At 41.2% G+C, this 22,889-nt stretch overlaps 3 protein-coding genes across 10 annotated transcripts in view; 2 read left to right on the forward strand and 1 right to left on the reverse strand.

The window, feature by feature from the left end:
* FAM114A1 (family with sequence similarity 114 member A1) overlaps positions 1-2,197 on the reverse strand; it is a 39,291-nt gene extending 37,094 nt beyond the window's left edge. For 2 of the 6 annotated variants that reach the window (XM_067298142.1, XM_067298141.1), the window contains exons 1-2: positions 1,938-2,020; positions 373-582 (exon numbers count right to left, since the gene is read on the reverse strand). The gene's annotated coding sequence lies outside the window, so the exon portion shown is untranslated. Of the gene's footprint in view, positions 1-372; positions 583-1,937; positions 2,021-2,055 lie in introns of those variants that run through there. The other 4 variants (XM_067298140.1, XM_067298136.1, XM_067298138.1 and 1 more) reach the window with 3 other exon arrangements.
* A 1,781-nt stretch (positions 2,198-3,978) lies between these two features.
* Positions 3,979-10,045, forward strand: LOC106490185 (toll-like receptor 1). Of its 3 annotated transcripts, XM_013949557.2 has the most exons (4): positions 3,979-4,880; positions 5,432-5,598; positions 6,463-6,531; positions 7,961-10,045. In XM_013949557.2, exon 4 carries the CDS (start codon positions 8,025-8,027, stop codon positions 9,984-9,986), a length of 1,962 nt encoding a protein of 653 aa, XP_013805011.1. In that variant the 5' UTR covers positions 3,979-4,880; positions 5,432-5,598; positions 6,463-6,531; positions 7,961-8,024; the 3' UTR covers positions 9,987-10,045. The 3 variants fall into 3 exon arrangements, with proteins under 3 accessions (XP_013805011.1, XP_067154244.1, XP_013805009.1); XM_067298143.1 differs by lacking the exon at positions 6,463-6,531; XM_013949555.2 differs by lacking the exons at positions 5,432-5,598; positions 6,463-6,531.
* LOC106490184 (toll-like receptor 1) lies at positions 5,617-21,711 on the forward strand. The gene is made up of 2 exons (XM_013949553.2): positions 5,617-6,102; positions 19,163-21,711. Exon 2 carries the CDS (start codon positions 19,253-19,255, stop codon positions 21,659-21,661), a length of 2,409 nt encoding a protein of 802 aa, XP_013805007.2. The 5' UTR covers positions 5,617-6,102; positions 19,163-19,252; the 3' UTR covers positions 21,662-21,711.
* Positions 21,712-22,889: the final 1,178 nt, after the last annotated feature.

Genomic DNA, 22,889 nt, shown 5'->3' on the forward strand with positions numbered 1-22,889 from the left:
CTTCCACAAGATTAATTCCTGTGTTCTTTAATGTGGCTACTGGGGAACAAGGATGATCTGATCTGCAATGCCACTGGAATGCAATGACCAAACAGCTCTTGGTCTCATTTTCATCACTTCCAGATACACAGGCTCCTATAGCCTGCTGACTAATGGAGAGAAGGATGACAGGGAGTCGATAAAAGTATGTGACTACGACTGTGGTGATACTAACATAATGGAGAAAGCACATAATTTGAGAATATTCAAATTCTCAGCAGGCTGAGAATCCAGGAAGGGAAGAAATGGCCTCTGAGCAGGCACTACACCTGATTAAGGAGCGGCACTGGCAGAGTCCAAAAGGAATACTGTACAGTGATTACTATTACTTACTTGTTGGCAACAATAGTATGTCTGGCACTGTACTCAGAAGACAACCCTTGACAGAGAGCTGTCATTGCAAGGTCTTGTCTATATGCAGAGTTGCACGGCAAAACTCAAGCAATCCTCTCTGTAGATGGTGTCTTTTCATTGACTCCCATATGAATTAAATATGGTCCAAAGCTTTGTGCCTGTTAGGAAGGACTGGGGTTCTAAAAGAGACTGAGGAACAGAGGAAAAGGCAAAAAGCAAAATGTATTAAGGATTTAGAACTCTTCCTGAGAAAGATGGATTTAAATTAGCGTAGTTTATTAAAGTCTATAGAATCAGGTACATCTGTGGCTTTAGTAGCTTGTTTTTCTAGTCTGAATGTAGATCAGCTGTTTGAATGGTTCCCAAGAACAGCATTCAGTATCAGTGAATAAGAGACATAAATAAGTAAGCACTTGATGCTACTTATATTACTTCAGTTTACACTGTAACTGAATTACCTTTAAAAAGCATGTGTTTACAAGTCAGAATCTTTACATTTGCCATAAGTATTTGCAGTGTTCCATTACAAATATAGCAAATACTAGACAAATGCTTAAATACAGGTAAATATCACCATTGCTTTAACAGTGCTTACTGCATGATGGGCAGCATTGCCTAAAGAAAATTTTTCTTTCTGTCTGTAAACCAAATTCCACTGTCAGATAGGAGCAACTTCTACTAAAATCTATAAATCCTGAGTGTATGTACATATATAGCTTCAGGATATATATCTGCATCAGGATAAGATCTGAGTAAGAACAGACACACCACCAGTAAAATTCTTCAAAGAGCACATAATTTAACATGCGCACCAATTATAAATGTGTGCATAATTGTTTGTGGGATTGGGCCGTATATTGGAAAACCCTTAAGGCCAACAGCTCTCTGTTACACCGTTCTTACGGGAGCAAAGCATGTAACAAAACGACTCCCCAAATCAGTTAAAAACCAGAAGTCTGTCTTCTTGAACACGAGGTAAGGCGTCACTCAAGCAACTCTCCTGATGTAAATCAGCTCAGAAAACTCTGCTGTGAGAGAATTACTCTGAACGCTTCAAGGGGAGCATTTCACGACCAGCTTGGGAGAGGGCTGTACGTGAGCACCCTGCCTCCAGCAGGCGAGGCGGGCCGCGCCGCGCCGCCTCCCGCCGCGGCTCAGTGACACCTGCCGACCCGCACCCGGAGGCGCAGCAGCCGCCTGCCGAGTTTAATCCCGCCTCGAAAGCAAACCCGAGCGCCGACGGGCACCTCCAAAGGCAAACAAGCGCCTCCGGGCGGGATAACCGCCCTTTCCTGCCCGCGAGGGGGCACTTCCCCGCGGCGCCCCGCTCCCCCTCGCTCGACGCCCGCTGTCACGGGGCGCTCCTCTGTCGGCGGCGGTGCCGGCACGGCCGGCGGGGAGAGGCGCCCGCGGAGCCCCGCGGGACCGGGACCGGGTGCCCGCACTGCCCCCGCCCCGCCCGGGAGTCCCCTGCCCCGCCGCCACCTGCCCCGCGCTCGGGGGGCGAAGCGGGAGCAGCCCGCGCGCCGCCCCCTCGGACCCACGGTGACCGCAGTTTCCCTTCTTTCCGTTCTTGTTTCTCCTCTGGGGCAGAGGAATTGCGAGGGGCCCGCAGGCAGTTTCGAGAGTGGCAGAAGAAGAAGAAATCCCTTTGCGCCTTACCGCTCAGCAGTCCCCTTGCCGGCGCGCCCCCTGCTCCCTGCCTTCCCCGCCCCGCCACGTCGGCAGCAGCGGCGGGAGGAGGCCGGGCCGGCCGCGCCGCGGGGAGGGACGGAGGGAGGAGGCAGCGAGGGAAGGAAGGCTCGCTGAGTCTCTCTGGGGGGCCGCCCCTTGCCTTGCCTTGCCTTGCCTTGCCTTGCGAGGGGGCTGCTCGGGCCGCTGCCGAGCCGTGCCGGGGCTGCAGGCGAGGACGGGAGCGCCGGCCCGCTGCGGGGAGCTGCCCGGCCGCCATTACCGCCCCTCAGCGGCGGGGCAGCGGCGGCTCGCTTCAGGCGCGAGCGCAGCCGCGTGCCGGGCCCCGGGGCGCCCTCCCGCCTCGCGGCCGCAGCCCCCCGCGGAGCTGCCGCTGCCTGCGGGGAGCTGAGCGGGCGGCTTCGGCGGGAGGAGGCGCCCCGCCCGCGCTGAGCGGGCGGCGGGGTGGCGGTTGGGCTGCGGCGGCGGGCGCGGCTGAGGGCGGGCACTGCGCTGGCGTCCAAGCGCGGTTTTCTATTTCTTTTGGTAGGAAGTGTAATCCTTCCTCAAAACAAGCAGAGGCTAAGCCCTAACTGAAGTATGTGGCTGTAGAATTAAGCAACTGAGATTTGGCTTTTCAGAAAGCCCTTTGCACCCTAGTTCTATCTGTGTTCACATGAAATGGGCTAAAGGAAACTTAAGAGGTGTGTACACAATTTTCCGGTAAGTTACCGTCTGCCTTGGCTCCGGCAGTCTTGTGTGAAATACGTGATTAAACACGGGATTTGCAGACTCTTGCCCAACAGCTTGTGGTTCTTGTTTCTGTCTGATTCCTCGTGCCCTTTCCTCATTTTACTTCTTAATTTTGAGGCAAAGCATACCCTTTTTTCACTGTGAGGGTGACAGAGCACTGAACAGGTTGCCCAGAGAGGTTTTGGAGTCTCCTTTTCTGGAGATATTCAGAACCCGCCTGGATGCAATCCTGTGCAACGTGCTCTAGGTGACCCTGCTTGAGCAGGGGGGTTGGACTAGATGATCTCCAGAGGTCCCTTCCAACCTCAACCATTCTGTGATTCTGTGATTTTACTGTAATAAAAGGCAGTTTGGCATTCATCACGGCTGTTACTAGTCTTCCTTTGCTGAAGAAAGGAAAAAAAATACTACTACCATTGGGAACATTAGAATATATTTTATGAGTCACTGAGGAGGTCACTATAAGAAGTCACAAAATAAACCCCCAGTTCTGGAAAACGTGCTTCGCAGCGAGATGGATAAAGTTATGTAACTTACGTATTTATCAAGCAAAATTCTCTGCAGTTTCACATTAAGGTAGGTGATAGCAGAACAAATACTTATGTCACCAAAAAATATTATAAATGATAGTCTTATTTCTAAGTGATAATATAAATAACAGGGCATGTCAGTAGTTCTAGCATTTTCTTTTAGGTTAATTTCTTCATGTTTTTATGTATTTATGGAACACGAATCTGGAGTGATACTAAAGTTTTACCTCTGCTTGGCATTGGAGTTTGTGGAAGAGTAAAGTCAAACGCTTATGGGGAACCATGACAGAGGAAGTTTTGTGACTGGAGATTTTCTTTTCTCATGATGGGTGATAATTTTGACTGTAAAGCAGATCTTACAGTGCCAGTTTGACAGATTCTCTAGAAGTTCACACATGTTTTAGACATGAAAGGCAGTATTAATCATTATTATAATAAAAATGTTTTCGTGCAGGATGAACAAACATTGCAAATGAGTAAATGTATGTATCTGGCCGTGGGATAGAAGAATGTATTTGTTTCCTAAGTAGAAATGACTTTAACCAAATTTAGCACTTTAATTTTCTGATTTTCTTTCCCTTTTCAATAATTAATTTCACTTATATTTTCTCACTGCAGTAATGTTGCAAACAGTTTTTTGGAACACAATTTACACAGATAATGAACAATAATTAGAGATGGGAACTCTTCTACTTATTTCAACTTTCACTAAAGTTCATTCTTACCATAAATGGAGTGCCGTCATCTTTCTAGTGGGCCCTAGATGGGCTTTAGAAAGGATACTTGTCTTTTAACAAATAGATAAATATAAAGAAAAGATGGAAGGAAATAAGTGCCTTATATGAATTAATTTAATTTGACTACTAATTTGACAATACACAGAAGTATGCATAACATTGGGGAATATATTCATCTTCTTCCAGTTGTGATATGTGCTAATTTGTTACATCAAAGTGAGAAACAGCCTTGAAACATCCTGGACTGTGATGTGTGCTAATTTGTTACATCAAAATAAGAAACAGCCTTGGGAACATCTGTGGGAACATCCTACATCCTGTGGTGGGGGCATGTACCCCGCCTGAGATAAGGGAGTTGAGCTAGCGAAGCGGCAATGTTAGTTTAGATAGCCTAATATGGTGATGGCGATGTCACACAACTGTGAAATATAGCATGACCTCGAAAGTTGTAAAATATATGCGTGACCTGAGGGTCACCACTCACAATGCAGAGGAAGACTCCAGCCTTCATCCCCACGACCACCAGAGGGCTGAAGAAGACCCCCTAGCAACAGCCGGCGCAACTGCAGAAGTTACAGGAAGTGCCACATATACCCGGAGCTGGAATTGCATATAAGGAGACTGTGAGGGGGGGATTGCGCACGCCGTTGGTAGAGCAGGAGACTCCCCGGCCGCCCAGTGCTGTTTTGCTTACTTGTAACTTGCTCAATTATTCCATTAAATTGGATTTTATGCAAACCAATTGGAGTGGTCGTGTTTGCCTAAAACACAGTGATTGTACTGGTAAATCTGTGTGGTAAGTATGAGAGCTAATGGCATACAATTGATGATAATATACTTATTTTGCTTTTTAACTATGCTTTATCCATCTTTATAGTATGTAGGCACGACTATAAAACTCAAACTATGCCAATGGCCAGCCAATACTGTCATTTAGTGAAAGAGATACTCCCCAATAATAGTCTCTAACTTATGGCAATTATTACATGTTAAAGAAAAGTACATCTTGTTCTGTTACTCGTTGGAGTTATAGGTATGTCATATTCAGGCTGCTAAGCTGTTTCATTGCAAAACAAGAATATGGGATGGAAGCAAGGGCTCACCTTAGGATTTTTTCTAATCCTAAGGATAGGTAGCAAAATCTTTCCAGCTAGAGACGATTAGCTGGATGATTTCCTTTGCTTCCTGAGAAATTGTTATGTAAATCATGAATGTGTTATGGCATGCTAAACCCGAAAGGTAGATGTACAATGGCAGAATTAATTCTGTATTTAGATCTCAGCTAAGATGGAATTTCTGAACAACATTATAGAGAAATAAAGAGAGGCTGTTTTATGTTTTTGCCAGGACAATAACCCAAGTGTTTGGGCATTCTCTACTGAGGTCTCTGCTCTGTTTTGATTCAAAAAGAAGGCTTGATCCACTGTCTCCGTGTCCACTATTTGACCCAGTCACAACACTGTTGGAGCAGAAGAGAGAGATCATTCTTCCTTTCCCATTAAACTGAAATTCAAGTAAGACAAACTGGACTTATAGAAAACAGCCTTGATAAGAACTTGACAACTAAATTCATATAGCTAAATAACAAAATGAATTAGAATTACGCGTATAGACTTAGATCATTATTAAATTCAGAGGAGAAGATGTTTGAATTTCAGTATAAAACTTATTTGAAAGAAAAAGTACTTATTCTCTTACTAATTTGATAAAGATTGAAAGTTGGTGAATGGGTGTAAATGAAGATTAATATTTTTACCTGCTTTGTCTATTACAAACCATAAAAATATGCAGTTCAAAAATATAATCAAATAATGGGGAAGTTATATTAATGTTGTATGTGGAAATAAATCTGGGAGAAGACAAATGCCATTTCATAAACTGTCAGTAGATGGCACAAACAAGTTTTATAGAAAGTTTGGGTGTTCCTAAGTATTGTTACAAGGAGAGAGTTACAGGAAGTTTCCTTTTTGACTTTTCCTGGACACATTTTCTACTTTATTGGAGACCAGGGATTTATGGTGAGAAACTTTTCTTTTTTTTTGGTTTTATGTGATTGCTAGTTAGCTAAAACTGTTTTATATTCTGCATTTCATTTGAAAACGAGCAATGTTCTCTTTAGAAGGTAATTATTAAAAATGTATGGTGTACTTTCAAGTATATGGGGAAGAAACGAGAGTAGAGCTGCTTTCGTTCCATAAATTTATCCAAAGAGGCTTGCTAAAAACAGCCTCTTTAGATTAGCACTGCATCTGCAGTAAGAAGGTTGCGGTGATTTAATGGAAATAATTTTTATACGGTTCAGGATTGAGTCTAATCTGACGACATGTTTTATCCATATAAACTATGTATTTTAACATCAGAGTTTCTGCATTTGTTAGATTTCTTGGCTATGTGGAATTACTAGTTTGTCACCAAGATTGTCATGAGGCACTCCACAAGTTTAAGCTGTGAGTAGTACTAAGTTTTAGTCAGTTTATACTGACTGGACAAGCTCTTAAAACCCTTCGATCTCTTCTCTGACCCTTTAAAAAACAGAGCAATTTCTCCCTGTGCTCTTGGTTTGCCCTACTGGATTGCTTCTCTCCTTATATCTAGATAATGTTCTTTTTGTCAAACTTGAGGACATTTCTAAAAGAAAAGTGATATATAAAATATAATTTCTCCTGTGTTAGCCTGCAAATCACCGGTCATGTGTTATAACAGTTGTTAATTTCATTGCTTCATAGGGTAATCTAAACAAAGTGTGAAGGTATGTGTAAATAGTTTGACTATGAATGCCAGGATACAGGAATGAGAAAGAAAATAGATATCAGTTAAGCACATGTGGAAGAATCATATCCTTTCACCTAGTTCCTGGGTATTGCTGAAATTTTGTCTTAAGAAGGAATAAAGATTTGGTGGTAGATTTTTATTCAGCTTTTCTCTTGAAGCTACACATTTCGTTTGGTTATATATATGCATTAGGAGTAATGTTGCCCAAACAATCAGAAGAATAGCATAGAGGATGCTGATTATCTTTTGTTCTCTGCATTTGCCAAAATGTCTGTTGAGGGCTAGGATGGTAAAACTGTATATAATTTTTCCAAATGAAAGTCTAGAAATAAGGCTGGAAGAGATCTGCCTCTCTGTTCCACTATTTCTACATGGTTTCCAAGTCTAGTTTCATGCATTCCCTGCAAAATAAGAATTCAGTTGTCTGTCTGTGATTTGGTGACTTGTTGAGATTTCTTACTATAAGTTGTGTTACATCAATGAAAATGTTTATCTTATACCCAGTAATGTAAATTCTAAGAAAGCTTGCAGAATGGGTAATGGTATAGAGACTAGGGTCCTCCAGATAGCAGCATGAGTACCACCACTGACAGCGAATTGCTATCTCACTGTATCATCATTGCAAATCATTTGTTTCGGTTCAGGTTTTGTAGTCACAAGTCCATTTTAAAAAATGTCTACTGAGTATAGCTTGCATCTTCAACAGAGAATCTGTGGAGTGGATGACCTCACTAATCTCAAATTTTATACTTTCTTATCAAAGTGTGTTACAAAGCTCTGGGGAGCCTACACAGTGCATGAGATCACAGTAGCAGTTCTATGAATAAGTGGCAGTTGCCTATGAAATCAGTCAGACACATTTTATAAGAAACAGACTCATTATACACTAAACACAGCAGATTTTACCAAGTAGAAATTTTAATGTTGTCCTCTAAATAAGGAATGCCTCTCCTGAATGTTAATAAGTGCTTTCATTGCTTTTTGAGTAAAAGGGAGAGACAGGAAGTTGGAACCTTACAAAATCAGTTCCTATGATGGCTTCTGGATAGCCACTTCATGATATAATCTGTTTTGGGTTTTGTCTTTTTTCTTTTTTTGTTCCAGGATTAAAACAAAGATGGACAGATAAAGAAGAGCATTGAGCATCTCTAAGGAACCATAAAACAATATGACAGAGAAGATAAGATCTCTCAAAAACCTTTTTCTTTATGAATGTCTGTTTACATTAACTTTTTGGAACAGTATAAGCTTGTCTGTGGAAAATGAACTCTCTACATCTGTTTCTCATAATCTTCCAGAAGATGGTCCTGACAATGAAAACAAGACCCAGCCACTCTTGTATACAAGTAATCATAAGTCCAAAGCTAGTTTTGATTGGGTTGTAATACAAAATACTACAGAAAGCCTATCACTGTCAGAAATCAAAAATGAAGATGTAAAAAAATTAATAGCTTTATTATCAAATTTCAAAAAAGGCTCAAGATTACAATATCTGACATTGGCGAATATTTCTGTGGACTGGGAATATTTTACTAAAATTCTTCAGACTGTATGGCACTCATCCATTGAGTACTTCAATATCAACAATATGATACAGTTGTCAGACGTTACAAATTGCGAGTTTGACTATTCTGATACCTCTATGAAGGCATTGACAATGAAGAAGGTTTTAATCACAGATTTATATTTTTCACAGGATGACCTATACAAAATATTTTCAGACATGAACATTGAAGCCTTGACAATAGCCGAATCAGAGATGATACATATGCTGTGTCCATCCTCTGACAGTCCCTTTAAATACTTAAATTTTTTAAAGAATGATTTAACAGATCTGCTTTTTCAAAGATGTGAAAAATTAATTCACCTGGAGAAATTTATCTTGCAGAGGAATAAATTTGAGAGCCTTTCCAAGGTGAGCTTCATGACCAGCAGTATGAAATCACTGAAATATCTGGACATGAGCAGCAACTTGCTGCATCACGATGGGGCTGAGAAGCGCTGCCAATGGGCCGACTCACTGGCAAAGCTGAACTTATCCTACAACCAGTTGACGGAGTCTGTGTTTGAGTGCTTGCCAGTCAATATCAAAATCCTTGATCTACAAAACAACCAGATTGCAAGCGTCCCCAAGGGGATTGCTGAGCTGAAGTCCTTGAGAGAGCTGAATCTTGCTTTGAACCGGCTAACTGACCTGCCCGGATGCAGTGTCTTTCCTGCTCTGGCAGCCCTGAACATGGAGATGAATTCAATCCTCACGCCATCTGCTGACTTCTTCCAGAGCTGTCAAAGGGTGGTGGAGCTACGAGCAGGGCGCAATCCGTTCAAGTGCTCCTGTGAACTGCGAGCCTTCATCCGCCTGGAGAAGCAGTCTAGGCGGGAGCTGTCAGGCTGGCCGGAGGCCTACATGTGCCAGTACCCGGAAGACTTGCGAGGAACCCAGCTGAAGGACTTTCACTTGAGTGAACTGTCTTGCAACACCACCCTCTTGCTTGTGACAGCTCTGCTCCTGACGCTGGTGCTGGTGGCTGTCGTGGCCTTTCTGTGCATCTACTTTGATGCATTGTGGTATGTGCGGATGATATGGCAGTGGACGCAGACGAAGCGGAGGGCTTGGCACAGCTACCCCAGAGAGCAGGAAAACATTCTGCAGTTTCACGCTTTCATTTCATACAGCGAACGTGATTCTTTGTGGGTGAAGAATGAGCTGATCCCAAACTTGGAGAAGGGGGAGGGCTGTGTGCAGCTGTGCCAGCATGAGAGGAACTTCGTCCCAGGCAAAAGCATTGTGGAGAATATCATTAACTGCATAGAGAAGAGCTACAAGTCGATCTTTGTGCTGTCTCCCAACTTTGTGCAGAGCGAATGGTGTCACTATGAGCTGTACTTTGCCCATCACAAGTTATTTAGTGAGAGCTCCAATAGCTTAATCCTCATTTTACTGGAGCCGATCCCTCCATATGTCATTCCTGCTAGGTATCACAAGCTGAAGGTTCTCATGGCCAAGAGAACGTACCTGGAGTGGCCGAAGGAGAGAAGCAAGCGTGCCCTTTTCTGGGCTAACTTGAGGGCGACTATTAGCATTAACCTACCAATGGCTGATGGAAAGAGATGTGGGGAAAGTGATTAAGAATCTGTTTATTGCCGTTTTTTTTTCTTGGTGAAATAATAAATGTTTGGTAATTTTGATTGATTGTCAATGTGTTTCACTCTTTGTTGTAGAGCCATGTTCTACATAGTTGTCTATGCTGCCTTCTAACTATAGGAAAAAATCAGCTTAGGAAAATCTTGCTCAAAATCACTTGAGATTGATACAGAGAAGGCAAATCAGAAATGAATGTGGAATGTGTGTTTTGAAATACAGCTTGAAATACAGTCGTGAATTTTTCTAAGAATAAAATCTTGACAAGTTGTTATAGTCATGTAGAAAGGTATGCTTAAATTGCTGGATAAATGCATTAATCAAAAGGCTTAGGCAGCTGGGTCACATGACTTCCGTTGTCAAAATTGGCTTGCTAGAAAGAAAATTATACATTCTGTGAAGATGTTTAGAAACCCAGAGCTGGAGGCAGTTCCTGGATGGAGTTTTCTCAGATTCAGGAAGCCTAAAAGGTTGGCACCCAGATATAGAAATCTGTGAGTATCTAACATAGGTGGACAAAAATGACCATGTTAGAAAAGAGGACTGACTGGGGAAGTTGTGGGGAGGTGGGGGGAATTAAAAAAAAAAAAAAAAAAAAAAAGGATGAGCTACTTCTCCTTTGGGGGTTTGTAGTCTGGCACTGCTGGCAGGAAGAAATGGTGAATTGACAAATCAGAACTGTAATCCCAATCCTCTGAGACTATCCTGGTATCACTTTGGTCCTGAGTGTTATCCTGACCAAAGGGACTGAGAGGGTGTCTCTAGTGGCATAACTGCCTCCATCATCATTGGCTATATCTTGAGAAACTCTTTCTTCCCTACCTCATGCTTCTTCTAGCTTCCAACTTTTTTTCTACCCATTGATCTACCTCATTTTATGCCTTTGATTAGAAGAGTCTGGTTTTTTTTCAGCCAAAACAGTATCTTTTGCAGCACAGCTTTAAGTTCCTGATCAGAAAAGCAATAAACAGCCAGAGGTTGAAAACCACTTTGCCTGATCTTGGAACAGCTGATAAGACCAGATGTAGCCCCTGTATTGATGGAAGCAGAAAGACAAGCTACATTTACAGTATTTGCTCTCCTGTACAGGAATACAGCAGGCCCCTTTGCCTGTATTGTGTTGTTTTGCCTTCAAGAAGATGTGGTTGGACTCTGACAAACATTCACAACTGCTGAAGATCATCACAGCAAACGTTATCGTTGGAAGTGAAGCAAAGGGGGCAGGAGACCTGTATGGATGAACAAGGAGCTCCTGGCAAAACTCAACAGAAGAAGGAAGTGCACAGAAGATGGAAGCAGGGACAGGCCACTTGGGAGCATTATAGGAACATTGTCCAAGTATGCAGGGATGTGGTTAGGAAGGCCAAGGCCCATTTGGAATTGAATCTGGCAAGGGACATCAAGGACAGCAAGAAGGGCTTCTTTAAATACATCAGTAACAAAAGGAAGACTAGGGAGAATGTGGGCCTGCTAATGAATGAGGCAGGGGCCCTGGTGATGAATGGTACAGAGAAGGCAGTTACTGAATGCCTTCTTTGCTTCAGTCTTTACTGCTAAGACCAACCCTTAGGAATCCCAGACCCTGGAGACCAGGAAGAAAGTCTGGAGAAAGGAAGACTTTCCCTTGGTTGAGGAGAATTGGGTTAGAGATCATTTATGCTGGGGGCTGACCTGCTGGAAAGCAGCTCTGCAGAGAAGGACCTGGTGGGACTGCAGGCTGAGCATGAGGCAGCAATGTGCCCTTGTGGCCAAGAAGACCAATGGTATCCTGGGTTGCATTAGGAAGAGTGTTGCCAGGAGGTCGAGGGAGGTGATCCTCCCCCTCTACTCAGCCCTGGTGAGGCCACATCTGGAGCACTGAGTCCATTTCTGGGCTCCCCAATACAAGAGAGACATGGAGCTACTGGAGTGAGTGCAGCGTAGGGCTACTAAGATGATTAACCGACTGAAGCATCTCTCTTATGAGGAAAGGCTGCAAGAGCTGGAACTGTTCAGCCAGGAGAAGAGAAGGCTGAGGGGGGATCTCATCAATGCGTATAAGTATCTGAAGGGTGAATTTAGAGAGGATGGAGCCAGACTGTTTTCAGTGGTGCCCAGCAACAGGACGAGAGGCAACGGGCACAAACTGAAACTCAAGAAGTTCCATCTGAACATGAGAAAAAACTTCTGTACCGTGAGGGTAACAGAGCACTGGCACAGGTTACCTAGAGAGGTTGTAGAGTCTCCTTCCTTGGACATATTCAAAAGCCATCCGGACACAATCCTTGGAAACGTATTCTAGGTGACCCTGCTTGATCAGGGGGGTTGGATTAGATGATCTCCCAAGGTCCCTTTCATCCTCAACCCTTCTGTGATTCTGTGATTCTTCTGTGATTCTGTTGCCCCCAAAGGACAGCTGTTTGCTGTCTTGAATACCAGACTTAGATGACCAGTAAGCAGAGTGTTTTGTTTTTCAAAATTTGCTTCAGAATGGAGAAAGAGGAAGGGATGTTAAGATGAAATCCTTATTTAGTATAGAAAGTTCACATGCTTTATCTGATTTTTGTCTTCCGTTATTATTAGCAAAAGATTTTAATTGTGATTGTTTGCCCCAGGTCTAAGCAGACCAGGATCTCTTGATTGAAATCTTGAACTGTGAGCAACTGTTTAATGATTTACAGTGAAAAGGTCAAATTCAACAACTTTAGCACTCTCATCCCGCTTAACCTCAATTAATATAACACACCTATTGCCAAACTGCTGTCTAATTCAGGACTGCAGAAAGAAATGTTTTCTGTGCTTCTTCCTTCCCGTCCAACTAAAGATTCAGTATATGTCTGTCATGTAGTTCTTCAAAAACTGAAGGCGGACAGACTTAATTAACTTGGTTTGCCTGTTGCTTTCACACAACCTGAAACAGCTGGATTGTTACGTGGTGGCTTCCTTGAAAATTCTCTGCAAAAGTCTCAGAGTTTTAGTCTCAGCAGCTTACAAAACTTATGAAATTCAGTTAGCATTCTTGTTGTGTGTGAAGCTTTAAGAACTCACAGGATTCTTCTATCGGTCAGAGGATGAAGGGATATCCCTGAGAGTCGCAGGCTGTGCTAGGAAGCCTTCACATTACTCAGATGAGAACACACAGCTGTTCTCAGAAATTAATTATTTCTTTTAAGAGTGGAAGTGTTTAGCAGGAGTTTGCTTACCGCTGTGGAGAGAACTTGGGAACTCCATGTACTTCTGGCAATGTAGCTGATATGATCATAAGTAGAAATATATAATTACAGGTTTCCTGTGTATGTCCAAAACGAGTGAATAATGTTGGAAAGTGAGACTTGTAATATGAGTGGGGAGCAATTAAAATTTGTCCTTTGGGACCAAAAGCCCACATGTTATTACACTCTTGTCTATATTATGTGCCAGATAAATAGCAAATCAGCTGAACATGCAGTGAATTACTGCATCTACTTTATTTGTCAGATTCCACAGGGGGAGAAGATTCCTCAAGAGATTACACATCAGGATATTCCAGACAATTGTCTTGGCCTCTGCCATACTCTGAACAGTTTCTATAAAAACAGTTTTTAGTCTGAGGAGAAATTTTTCCCATATGTGGCCTGTACATTAGCCTCATATCCTTTGTCAGCCTCTTCTCCTGGGACTTTATCTGACATTTTGGAAAGTAGCAGCCCTTTTCTGCGTACACTGATGACCAGTCTGCAGCTGGTTCTACATGGAAAACTGCAGCTGCTAATGCACTCCAGCTAGGAGGAAAAGGGAGTAGGTAAATATATTCTTACATCAGATACTGTATCATCAGAGCAGGCATTTGAGGAGTCATCTCAGAGCTTAGCAAAAATGTCACATTTACATGCATGATAGTATCAACACACAAAAGCAATAACATGGGGGTTAAACACCCTCCAAAACATAGAAATTGTGCAAATGAAGTGAAAGTGGAAATGTTTTCATATATAAGTAGTGTGTAATATAAGTGAGATTGTCTGAACGATGGCAGAATGGAAGTCCTGATGCATGGTTGGGTTGCCCTGCTGAGAGCTCAGCTCTTTTTTAGCTTTAAAATGTGATAGAGCATCATCACTGAAGCTCAGCTGCAGAGGTTTAGAGCAGAAAAGGGAGCTGAGAGGAGAGGGAAAGAAATGGGACTCCACGGAGGTGAGGTGTTCTGTTGGGAGGAAGGTTCAAAACCTTTGTAAAACTCATCTTTTTACTCAATGATTTGGTTTGGATGATACAGTTTTTCTTTCAGAAACATTCACTGAGGTTGACTATAATGCCTATCTGTACTCACTGCTTAGTCAAGAGGAAGTAGTATTGATAAGCCAATAAATGAGAAAGTCAGTTCTGTATTCTGCAAGGTGCCTCTGTGTTAACGGAAATAGAGTTTGATTTCCCCATTTTTGATCCTTGTGTCTATTTATGCCCAAGCAAAAGGCTTATAATGCAATAAAATCTCTGCTCAGTTTAACTTATGGTAACATTTAGCACCCATTTTTCCCACTTGATGCACAGGAGTAAGTTGTGACAATGCAAGAGTTGTGATTGAAGATAAGGTCCTTGAACATGACCAAACACTGACCTAGCCACTTGCAACTTTTCATAATTGCATTAACTTTTTAGAAGTGTTTGGATGAGTCCAGCTGCTCTGGCTATGTTTTAACACAGTATTTTGCATGTGTAAGTACCCTTCTGCAGTTTCAGTTGGAGAGACTCTTCACTCCTTTGGGGATATTGTTGGTCCTGAATAGCTTGTGTTACCCAGCCCAAGTGTAGCTGCAATTCCTTTCTGGGTGAGCAATCACAATATATAGGCAGAAATTTGGAATGTACCTTGAGGAAATGCTGTTTGTGAAGATAGGTGCTTATTGGTAGAAATAAATTAATGAGCTGCAAAAAACCAGCAGTATAAACTTCAGAAATGGAGTAAGGTGTCTGCATGAATATATATATGTATATATAATGACTGTGGAAAGTACAGCATTTAGCCAGTACATTAAGGGTACATAAACAGAAATACACTGCTTTTTAGCTTTTGTGTGTCATACAAAATCACTTAATCAGTAAACTGAGACCAACCTGCAAAGCTTTGCTGAATATAATATTATGCAATGCTCCTAATGAATTCACAGAAATATTCAGAAGAATCAGTTTTGCTTCAGTTAGTGCCAAATTTTTATTTATGGCAGATTGTTTTGAAATGTGCTTTGAAGTCTCATAAAGAAGGGTAATAGGGAAGTTGAACACATTACAACTAAAGATGTGGCTACTTTTGCTTTTAGCAGCTCTGTGTGTACCGGAATCAATTTTGAAGAAAGTTGGTGGTGTATTTGATTTTGTGAACCTAGCAAAGATTTTTGAGTAATTATATTGGGAGTAAAACTACCTTGGCTTTATATGCTTTCATTCTTAATTTGATTATCATATTATTGTTCTGCCAACAAGCACCTTCGTTTACTCATTTCCATAGGGACATGGATTAATGCCAACCAATGGGAAGGTCTCCCATTTAACTTGAATACCAGACAGTATCAGCTGACAAGCAGATTCTTGCTGCTTATTGAGAAACATTCATGATCCCCAGTCTTGTCTTGGGTCACAGATGTCTCAGGGACTTGATCTGTAGTGAACTACTTAGATTCTCTGCATTGAGGAAAGCAGAATGGTTTGTTGTCAGCAAGTTTCAGTTCAGTCTATCTCGCTCGTCAATCTCAAAATGAAAAACAGAAGTTTTCTTCCAGAAAAACAAAAGGGTTAATTTCTTCTTTACAGAATTAGAAGGGTAATTGCAAAGAAAAGTTTAGAAGGAAAGTAATGCAAACTTTAAATATATATGGCACCACTGTCTAAGTTAAATTTTCATAGGCAACCTTGAAGGTTTTTCTCAACTTCTTTAGCTGGACGCCAGCTCGTCTTCACCTCTCCTCCAAGGTGCTGTCTTCTGGAAGGGAATAAGCTTTGGATTGAGCCAGAGTGGGCCAAACCCCCTCCACCCTCCCCCAGTTTGCTAATACCTGAAGAATTCATTATATACTTCATGAGTTTAATCTTAAAATTCATTAAAATTAAATGAATCTTTAGAACAGAGCCTAGACTCTCGGCTTCTTTCTTCTTTATTAGTTAATCTTACCAAAGCATGTTGTATTAGTTTGGAGGCTTATGGGAATGAGATGTTGTTTTCAGTTGTTTACATCTGCCTTTGAAATGCATTGACTCTCTGCTCTGCTGATTTGCTCACTAGGCTCATGCCCAGCTCAAAAAGTTAATTGAATGACTGCTTAATCCTCCATTCCCAGATAGTTTGGCTTACATAGCTATATTCTTCATGGCCTCAGTACAGCTTTCATGTCATAGAGAATATTACCTACAGCACATTTGTTATAATTTCTTGGTGGAAGTTACAGCGTGAAGTTTCCATGAGAACCACCTGAGACATATCAGGTGTCAAGATGACTGACGTAGGTTTTGAACTATGTCAGTTTGCCCCTGTAACTAGCTTTTGAGATTAGAGTTTTTGCAGTCTGTCCATGTGCAGCATAATTAATCTGCTTGCTGAGGAAAATAACTCCTGAGGGGTAGAGCTCTGATTCTGGTATGCAGAGAAGTTGGCTGTGAAAGTTTTGCTTCCTGTTTTTTGGGTGTGTAAAAGGGCAGATGCAGCTACCAAACTTCCAGAACACCTGTGTAACCGTCAGAAAGAGACATAAAATTAGCAATGCAGATTTATTTAAGCAGTCTTGCTTTGGTGAAAATTCTGTACAGCAGATGGGTCCATTTCCTCCTAAACCACAGTTATGTAAATACTGCAAGAGTAAATGTATTTTGAGTTTGGGCTGTTAAAAATTCTTTCCTTTCCTTGAACTCTTAATACTTGCACTGTACTGAAAGTGGATGTTTTCTTAGAATTATATAGCCTACATAAATAAATCTTTCTACTTCTGGAGGTAGCAATTATTAGCTATTAAAAAGGAATTATCATCTCATGTGAGATTCCTCAGCTTCAAGATTACGTATGTTTGAAATGCTGTCTTGAGAATATAAGATGAGTATGCAGAAGTCTTTTGCTGGATCTTTGCTCAGGGATGAATTTCATACACAACAGGTGGGTTATATTTGCTGCATTATTTAAATTTTTTTCTTCTTGTTATATATACTTTGGACTCTGTCAGATCTTAGGTGCTGGTATTTCTCTGCCATTGGAAGATATTGCATTTTGAAATTTCAGTGAAAATGCTCATCTGCATGTTGAATTTCAACAAAGAAGAAAATAAAAAAATTTTTTGGAATGGCGTTTTTCATTCTCAATCAACTATAATTTAACACCATCATAAAATAGTGTTGGATGGTTTATTACTGACCCTTAATATTGCTTTGTTAGACAGGCCTGCTTTATTCTTTTAGTTTGGCCCTCTTCAGCCTATATAGTGTGGATCCTGCCTTCTTGCAACGTATACCATAGCACACACGGTAAATTAAAACTTATCTGGCAATAGAGCATGGAGCAGAGGATGTGTTTCTGTTTTTCTCTTCTTTCAGAAAAATTCTTGCTTTGTTCCTGACTTCCCTTTTGCCCTGGAGTCTCTCCAGACAGTTCCAGGTCAAAGTTTTTTTGATCTCAAGAGGTTCATTGCCAGCCTGGACTCTGAAGAACAGGGTCAGCTACTCTTTGAAGGAAGCTGGGTCCAGCTTCCTTCTCTTCATTCTTTCTGCGAGTGACATTGTACTTCAACAAACCATCTGAGCTTCACTTATAATCCGTTCTGTGCTCAGACAGCCCAGCCCAACCTTTTGCAGATGGAACTCGACTGTCTGTCAGTCAAATTCTACAGAGGTAGATTTCCACTTTAGCGTTTTATTCTTTTATTGCTTTTGGTGACATTAACTACAGGCATTTTTGCTTTACTTCCTTGGGGAAAACTTGATTAAGCTGGATGGGAGATTGGGAGGGGAAGGCATGAGTTCTGTTATCAGTCCAATCAAATTATTTATGCACTAGCACACGTTATAACCTAGAACTGATAAAAATAGGCTTTTGTTTTTTATTAAACAAAAAATTGCATGGAGGATGAATTAAAACACTTTTTATTTTCCAAACAGAATCAACACAGGGAAAATGGGGATGTTTATCTCCTGAAAGAGTGTGCGAGTCTCTCGTGCTTCAGGTTGTCTGTGTGTTGTGTTAAATGCTTGACCAAAAGAGAGTAATGCTCAGGGCATGCTTTTTCATGAGAGGACTGATGCCTCACCAAATCTATGTAGAATACTGAAGGACATGACTACATGTTAATTCTACTGGGACATTTTCCATTTCCAAAAAATCTCTCCCTCCATGGGTTTTTAATCCTGAGAGCTAGACTCATTGTCCCTCACCTTTTCTAGGGAGGTTCTTTGTCAAGCTACAGCTGTGGGATAATTTGGAGATGTTCCTAGGAAATCCAGGAGACTTTGCAAGTGTTTGGAGTAAAAAGTGTCTTCTTTCAGGTTTTGGCACCACTGCTTCATACAGGATTGCTAATTGTGCTGTGGTTTTCTTGTAACAATGCTTTTGGACACACTAGCATTATAATATTCATGAGAGTATAATTCCTCCTCAAGCTTCTTGGCTTACTGAAAAAATGGACACCCCTGTTTTTGCTAGAGCTAGTTTCCCTGATCAGCTGACTTTGAGGGGATACATGGCCAAGTCCCTGGTCTTTGAAGTGCAAAGAAGAATATCCGTTGGCTCTTCTGAGTGAAGAGGTTGCTTTTGTACTGATTCCCGTAAGGGCCTGTGGGGCTTTTGGAATTCTGTCCCCAGGTGTGTCTGGACATGGGCCATAGGGAAGCAGCAGATGGAGGCTTGTCGTGTTCTCCTTTACTCCTACGTTTGTATTCTTTTGGAATTTTTGAAGATTGCTGTGAAATTTGTTTTTCTTAGCATCTTTGTATTTTTTAAAAAGATACCACTGATTGTATTCCTCCCATTATTAAAGAATTCCTTGCCGCTTAATTGAGAAAAACAAGAATTGGAATTAAAGAATAGGGGTGAGGTGGATTGGTAATACCTTAGAAAAAACAGCAAAAATCTAACTTTTATCGCATAAATTTTATATGGAATTTTATTTTAGCAATGATTAGCGAATGCAACAATTAAACATATTCAGCGAATTAAATGTGTTTTCTTTCCATAGGGTTGGACTCAGTATTGAGAAATGTTGAACAGAAAACAAAACCATGCTTTTCTGCTTCTGTAAAGAACCAAGATAATTCTGAAAGACATAATGGGACCCCTCACAAGTATCTTTATCTTTGCCTGGGTCTTTATATTCACTCTTTGGAATAATATCCAGCTGACTGTGGAAAATGAATTTATTGCAAACTATTCAAGCAGTTTTCTAACCAGTGTTCCAAAAAACATTTTAGTCCGTACTCGTGTATTAGATTTATCATATAATAGGATCTCTGAATTTACTCTCTTTGATTTTATGTTTCTTTCTGATCTTCAAGTATTGAATCTTTCTCATAATCTAATTGCAGAGCTTGACCTCAATGTCTTCATGTTTAATCAAGATTTAGAATACTTAGATTTGTCTCATAACAACATTTTGAAAGTTTACTGTCAAACTGTTGCACGTCTTAGACATTTAGATCTTTCTTTCAATGAGTTTACTGCCTTGCCCATCTGTCACGAATTTGGAACCATGTTTCATCTGGAGTACCTAGGATTAAGTGCCACAATGATAAAGAGATCAGACTTCAGATACATCACACATTTGCAGCTGCACACTGTCTTCCTGACCTTACAAGACTTTTCTGGGTATGAACCTCAGAGTCTGACAGCCTTAAATACAAGGAGCCTTCACATAGTTTTTGCAGCAAACCAAAACTTCAGTTTTTTCCTCTTGTATGATGGAATGAGCACTTCAGAAAATTTAAAAATAACTAACATAAGATATACCTTGAGCTACAAAGATTTTCCTTCACCTTCTTTAAAGTTTCTGAAAAAAATCAAGACAACAGCTCTGACGCTTGACAATGTGGATTTACGATGGGGTATCATTTTTCAAATTTTTCTGCTTATTTGGTATTCACCTGTGGAGTTTTGGACTGTGAAAAATTTAACTTTTCGAGGATCAGTGGGGAAGCTGACAGAATACGAATATTTATTCTTATTAAGCTTTCAGGAACAATCGGTCTATTGGGGTGGCTCCATGAAAGCACTAACTTTGGAGCATGCTCGTAATAAGGTTTATTATTTCAACCAGGCAATTCTATACAGACAATTTTCAGAGATGAATATAGAAAATTTAACGATATACGATGCATGTATGCCACACATGCTTTGCCCCAAGAGAACAAGCTCATTTCAGTATTTAAATTTTTCTCACAATGCCCTGACAGATGAATTGTTCCAGAATTGTGTCACTCTGACAGATTTGAAATCACTTATCTTGCAGAGGAATAAATTTGAGAGCCTTTCCAAGGTGAGCTTCATGACCAGCAGTATGAAATCACTGAAATATCTGGACATGAGCAGCAACTTGCTGCATCACGATGGGGCTGAGAAGCGCTGCCAATGGGCCGACTCACTGGCAAAGCTGAACTTATCCTACAACCAGTTGACGGAGTCTGTGTTTGAGTGCTTGCCAGTCAATATCAAAATCCTTGATCTACAAAACAACCAGATTGCAAGCGTCCCCAAGGGGATTGCTGAGCTGAAGTCCTTGAGAGAGCTGAATCTTGCTTTGAACCGGCTAACTGACCTGCCCGGATGCAGTGTCTTTCCTGCTCTGGCAGCCCTGAACATGGAGATGAATTCAATCCTCACGCCATCTGCTGACTTCTTCCAGAGCTGTCAAAGGGTGGTGGAGCTACGAGCAGGGTGCAATCCGTTCAAGTGCTCCTGTGAACTGCGAGCCTTCATCCGCCTGGAGAAGCAGTCTAGGCGGGAGCTGTCAGGCTGGCCGGAGGCCTACATGTGCCAGTACCCGGAAGACTTGCGAGGAACCCAGCTGAAGGACTTTCACTTGAGTGAACTGTCTTGCAACACCACCCTCTTGCTTGTGACAGCTCTGCTCCTGACGCTGGTGCTGGTGGCTGTCGTGGCCTTTCTGTGCATCTACTTTGATGCATTGTGGTATGTGCGGATGATATGGCAGTGGACGCAGACGAAGCGGAGGGCTTGGCACAGCTACCCCAGAGAGCAGGAAAACATTCTGCAGTTTCACGCTTTCATTTCATACAGCGAACGTGATTCTTTGTGGGTGAAGAATGAGCTGATCCCAAACTTGGAGAAGGGGGAGGGCTGTGTGCAGCTGTGCCAGCATGAGAGGAACTTCGTCCCAGGCAAAAGCATTGTGGAGAATATCATTAACTGCATAGAGAAGAGCTACAAGTCGATCTTTGTGCTGTCTCCCAACTTTGTGCAGAGCGAATGGTGTCACTATGAGCTGTACTTTGCCCATCACAAGTTATTTAGTGAGAGCTCCAATAGCTTAATCCTCATTTTACTGGAGCCGATCCCTCCATATGTCATTCCTGCTAGGTATCACAAGCTGAAGGTTCTCATGGCCAAGAGAACGTACCTGGAGTGGCCGAAGGAGAGAAGCAAGCGTGCCCTTTTCTGGGCTAACTTGAGGGCGACTATTAGCATTAACCTACCAATGTCTTTTGAAGCAAATGAGGAGTAGAGAGTGGCATTATTTTTGCTAGTAATATAAGTCAGCATATGAATAATTAACTGTATTGCATTAAATTGTGTTAATCAAATTTTTATAATTTTTTTTACATTTTTTTCCAGGTTGTTTACATTGTAGCAGAATTTAATTGTAATATATATAGGAATTGCTACTGCTTGTTTTAGTGGTCGAAGTATTGCATCAGAAATCTTCTGTACTTGTCCATCATCAAAAAGAGAAGGAGAAAAAATGTTCTTAGAAATTGCATTTATTTTTATAGACTTGGGTTGCATTTATTTTGGTATTTTCCTCTTAATTCTAGACATATTTGAAAGTAACTAAAGTACTGATTGGTTGAATGTTATCAGGATTGTAAAGTCTTGCATTTAATCTATATTCTGCCAGGGATGTTGTGGGTATAAGATGGTAGGGATCTACTTCTTTGTGTTTAATTAAAAAATGCAAGCAAACAAGAAAATGCCTCTTTTGTAAATCCATTTCTGTAAATTGGTATAATAGATGACAAGGGTACACTACTTCGAAACCTTCAGACATCACTGGAACTTGTTATAAGTCTGTACTCAGACAGAAGGATTTGTTCAAAGTCCCATGAACTCAGTGGAGTTTTCCCTTAATCACAGACAGAGACCTTCTGAGCTGAAAGCTGGAGCCATTGTGCCCTGTTTAACACCCTGGTTACTTTGCTGTACTTAACATTCCAGCTTCCCTAGATTTACCTAGTAAGTCATGATTTAATAGAATTCACTACTGATTAGCTTAAGAATATTAGTTAATATCTGAACTGTAATACTATAGATTTTTTCACAAGTAGCATATCAAGCTATATTGGCTTGCTTGTTTTCCCTGTTTTGTAAAAGGTAGTTATATATTTTAATAAAACTTTTTTTTTTTTTTTATGATGGGCTCTCTCAGCTATATGAGGGCAAAGAGAAAGAGATCCTTTCAATCTATTAAGTTACTGTTTCATTATGAAAATTTCCCTCAGTTGCACCACTGTAATTCTTGTTACATTATAAAATATATTTTATTGCTTTCTGTCTGCAGCAGCTAATAAGTAATCTACATTTTATGACATAATGTAGTTTTATAGGTATAGGTAGAATATGTATTATATGATAATATTACAGGAAAGCCCTTTTGTTTCTAGAACACTGGTAATACTGCAAATGCACAGTAGGAGACAGAGCTTGCACAACCAGTGAGAAAGGATTGCCTCACC

The sequence above is a fragment of the Apteryx mantelli genome, chromosome 5, assembly GCF_036417845.1.
Source record: "Apteryx mantelli isolate bAptMan1 chromosome 5, bAptMan1.hap1, whole genome shotgun sequence".
NCBI lineage: Eukaryota > Metazoa > Chordata > Aves > Apterygiformes > Apterygidae > Apteryx > Apteryx mantelli.

Coding starts and splice junctions, on each gene's coding strand:
- LOC106490185 (XM_013949557.2), top strand. CDS start 8,025: ATGACAGAGAAGATAAGATCTCTCAAAAACCTTTTTCTTTATGAATGT.
- LOC106490184 (XM_013949553.2), top strand. CDS start 19,253: ATGGGACCCCTCACAAGTATCTTTATCTTTGCCTGGGTCTTTATATTC.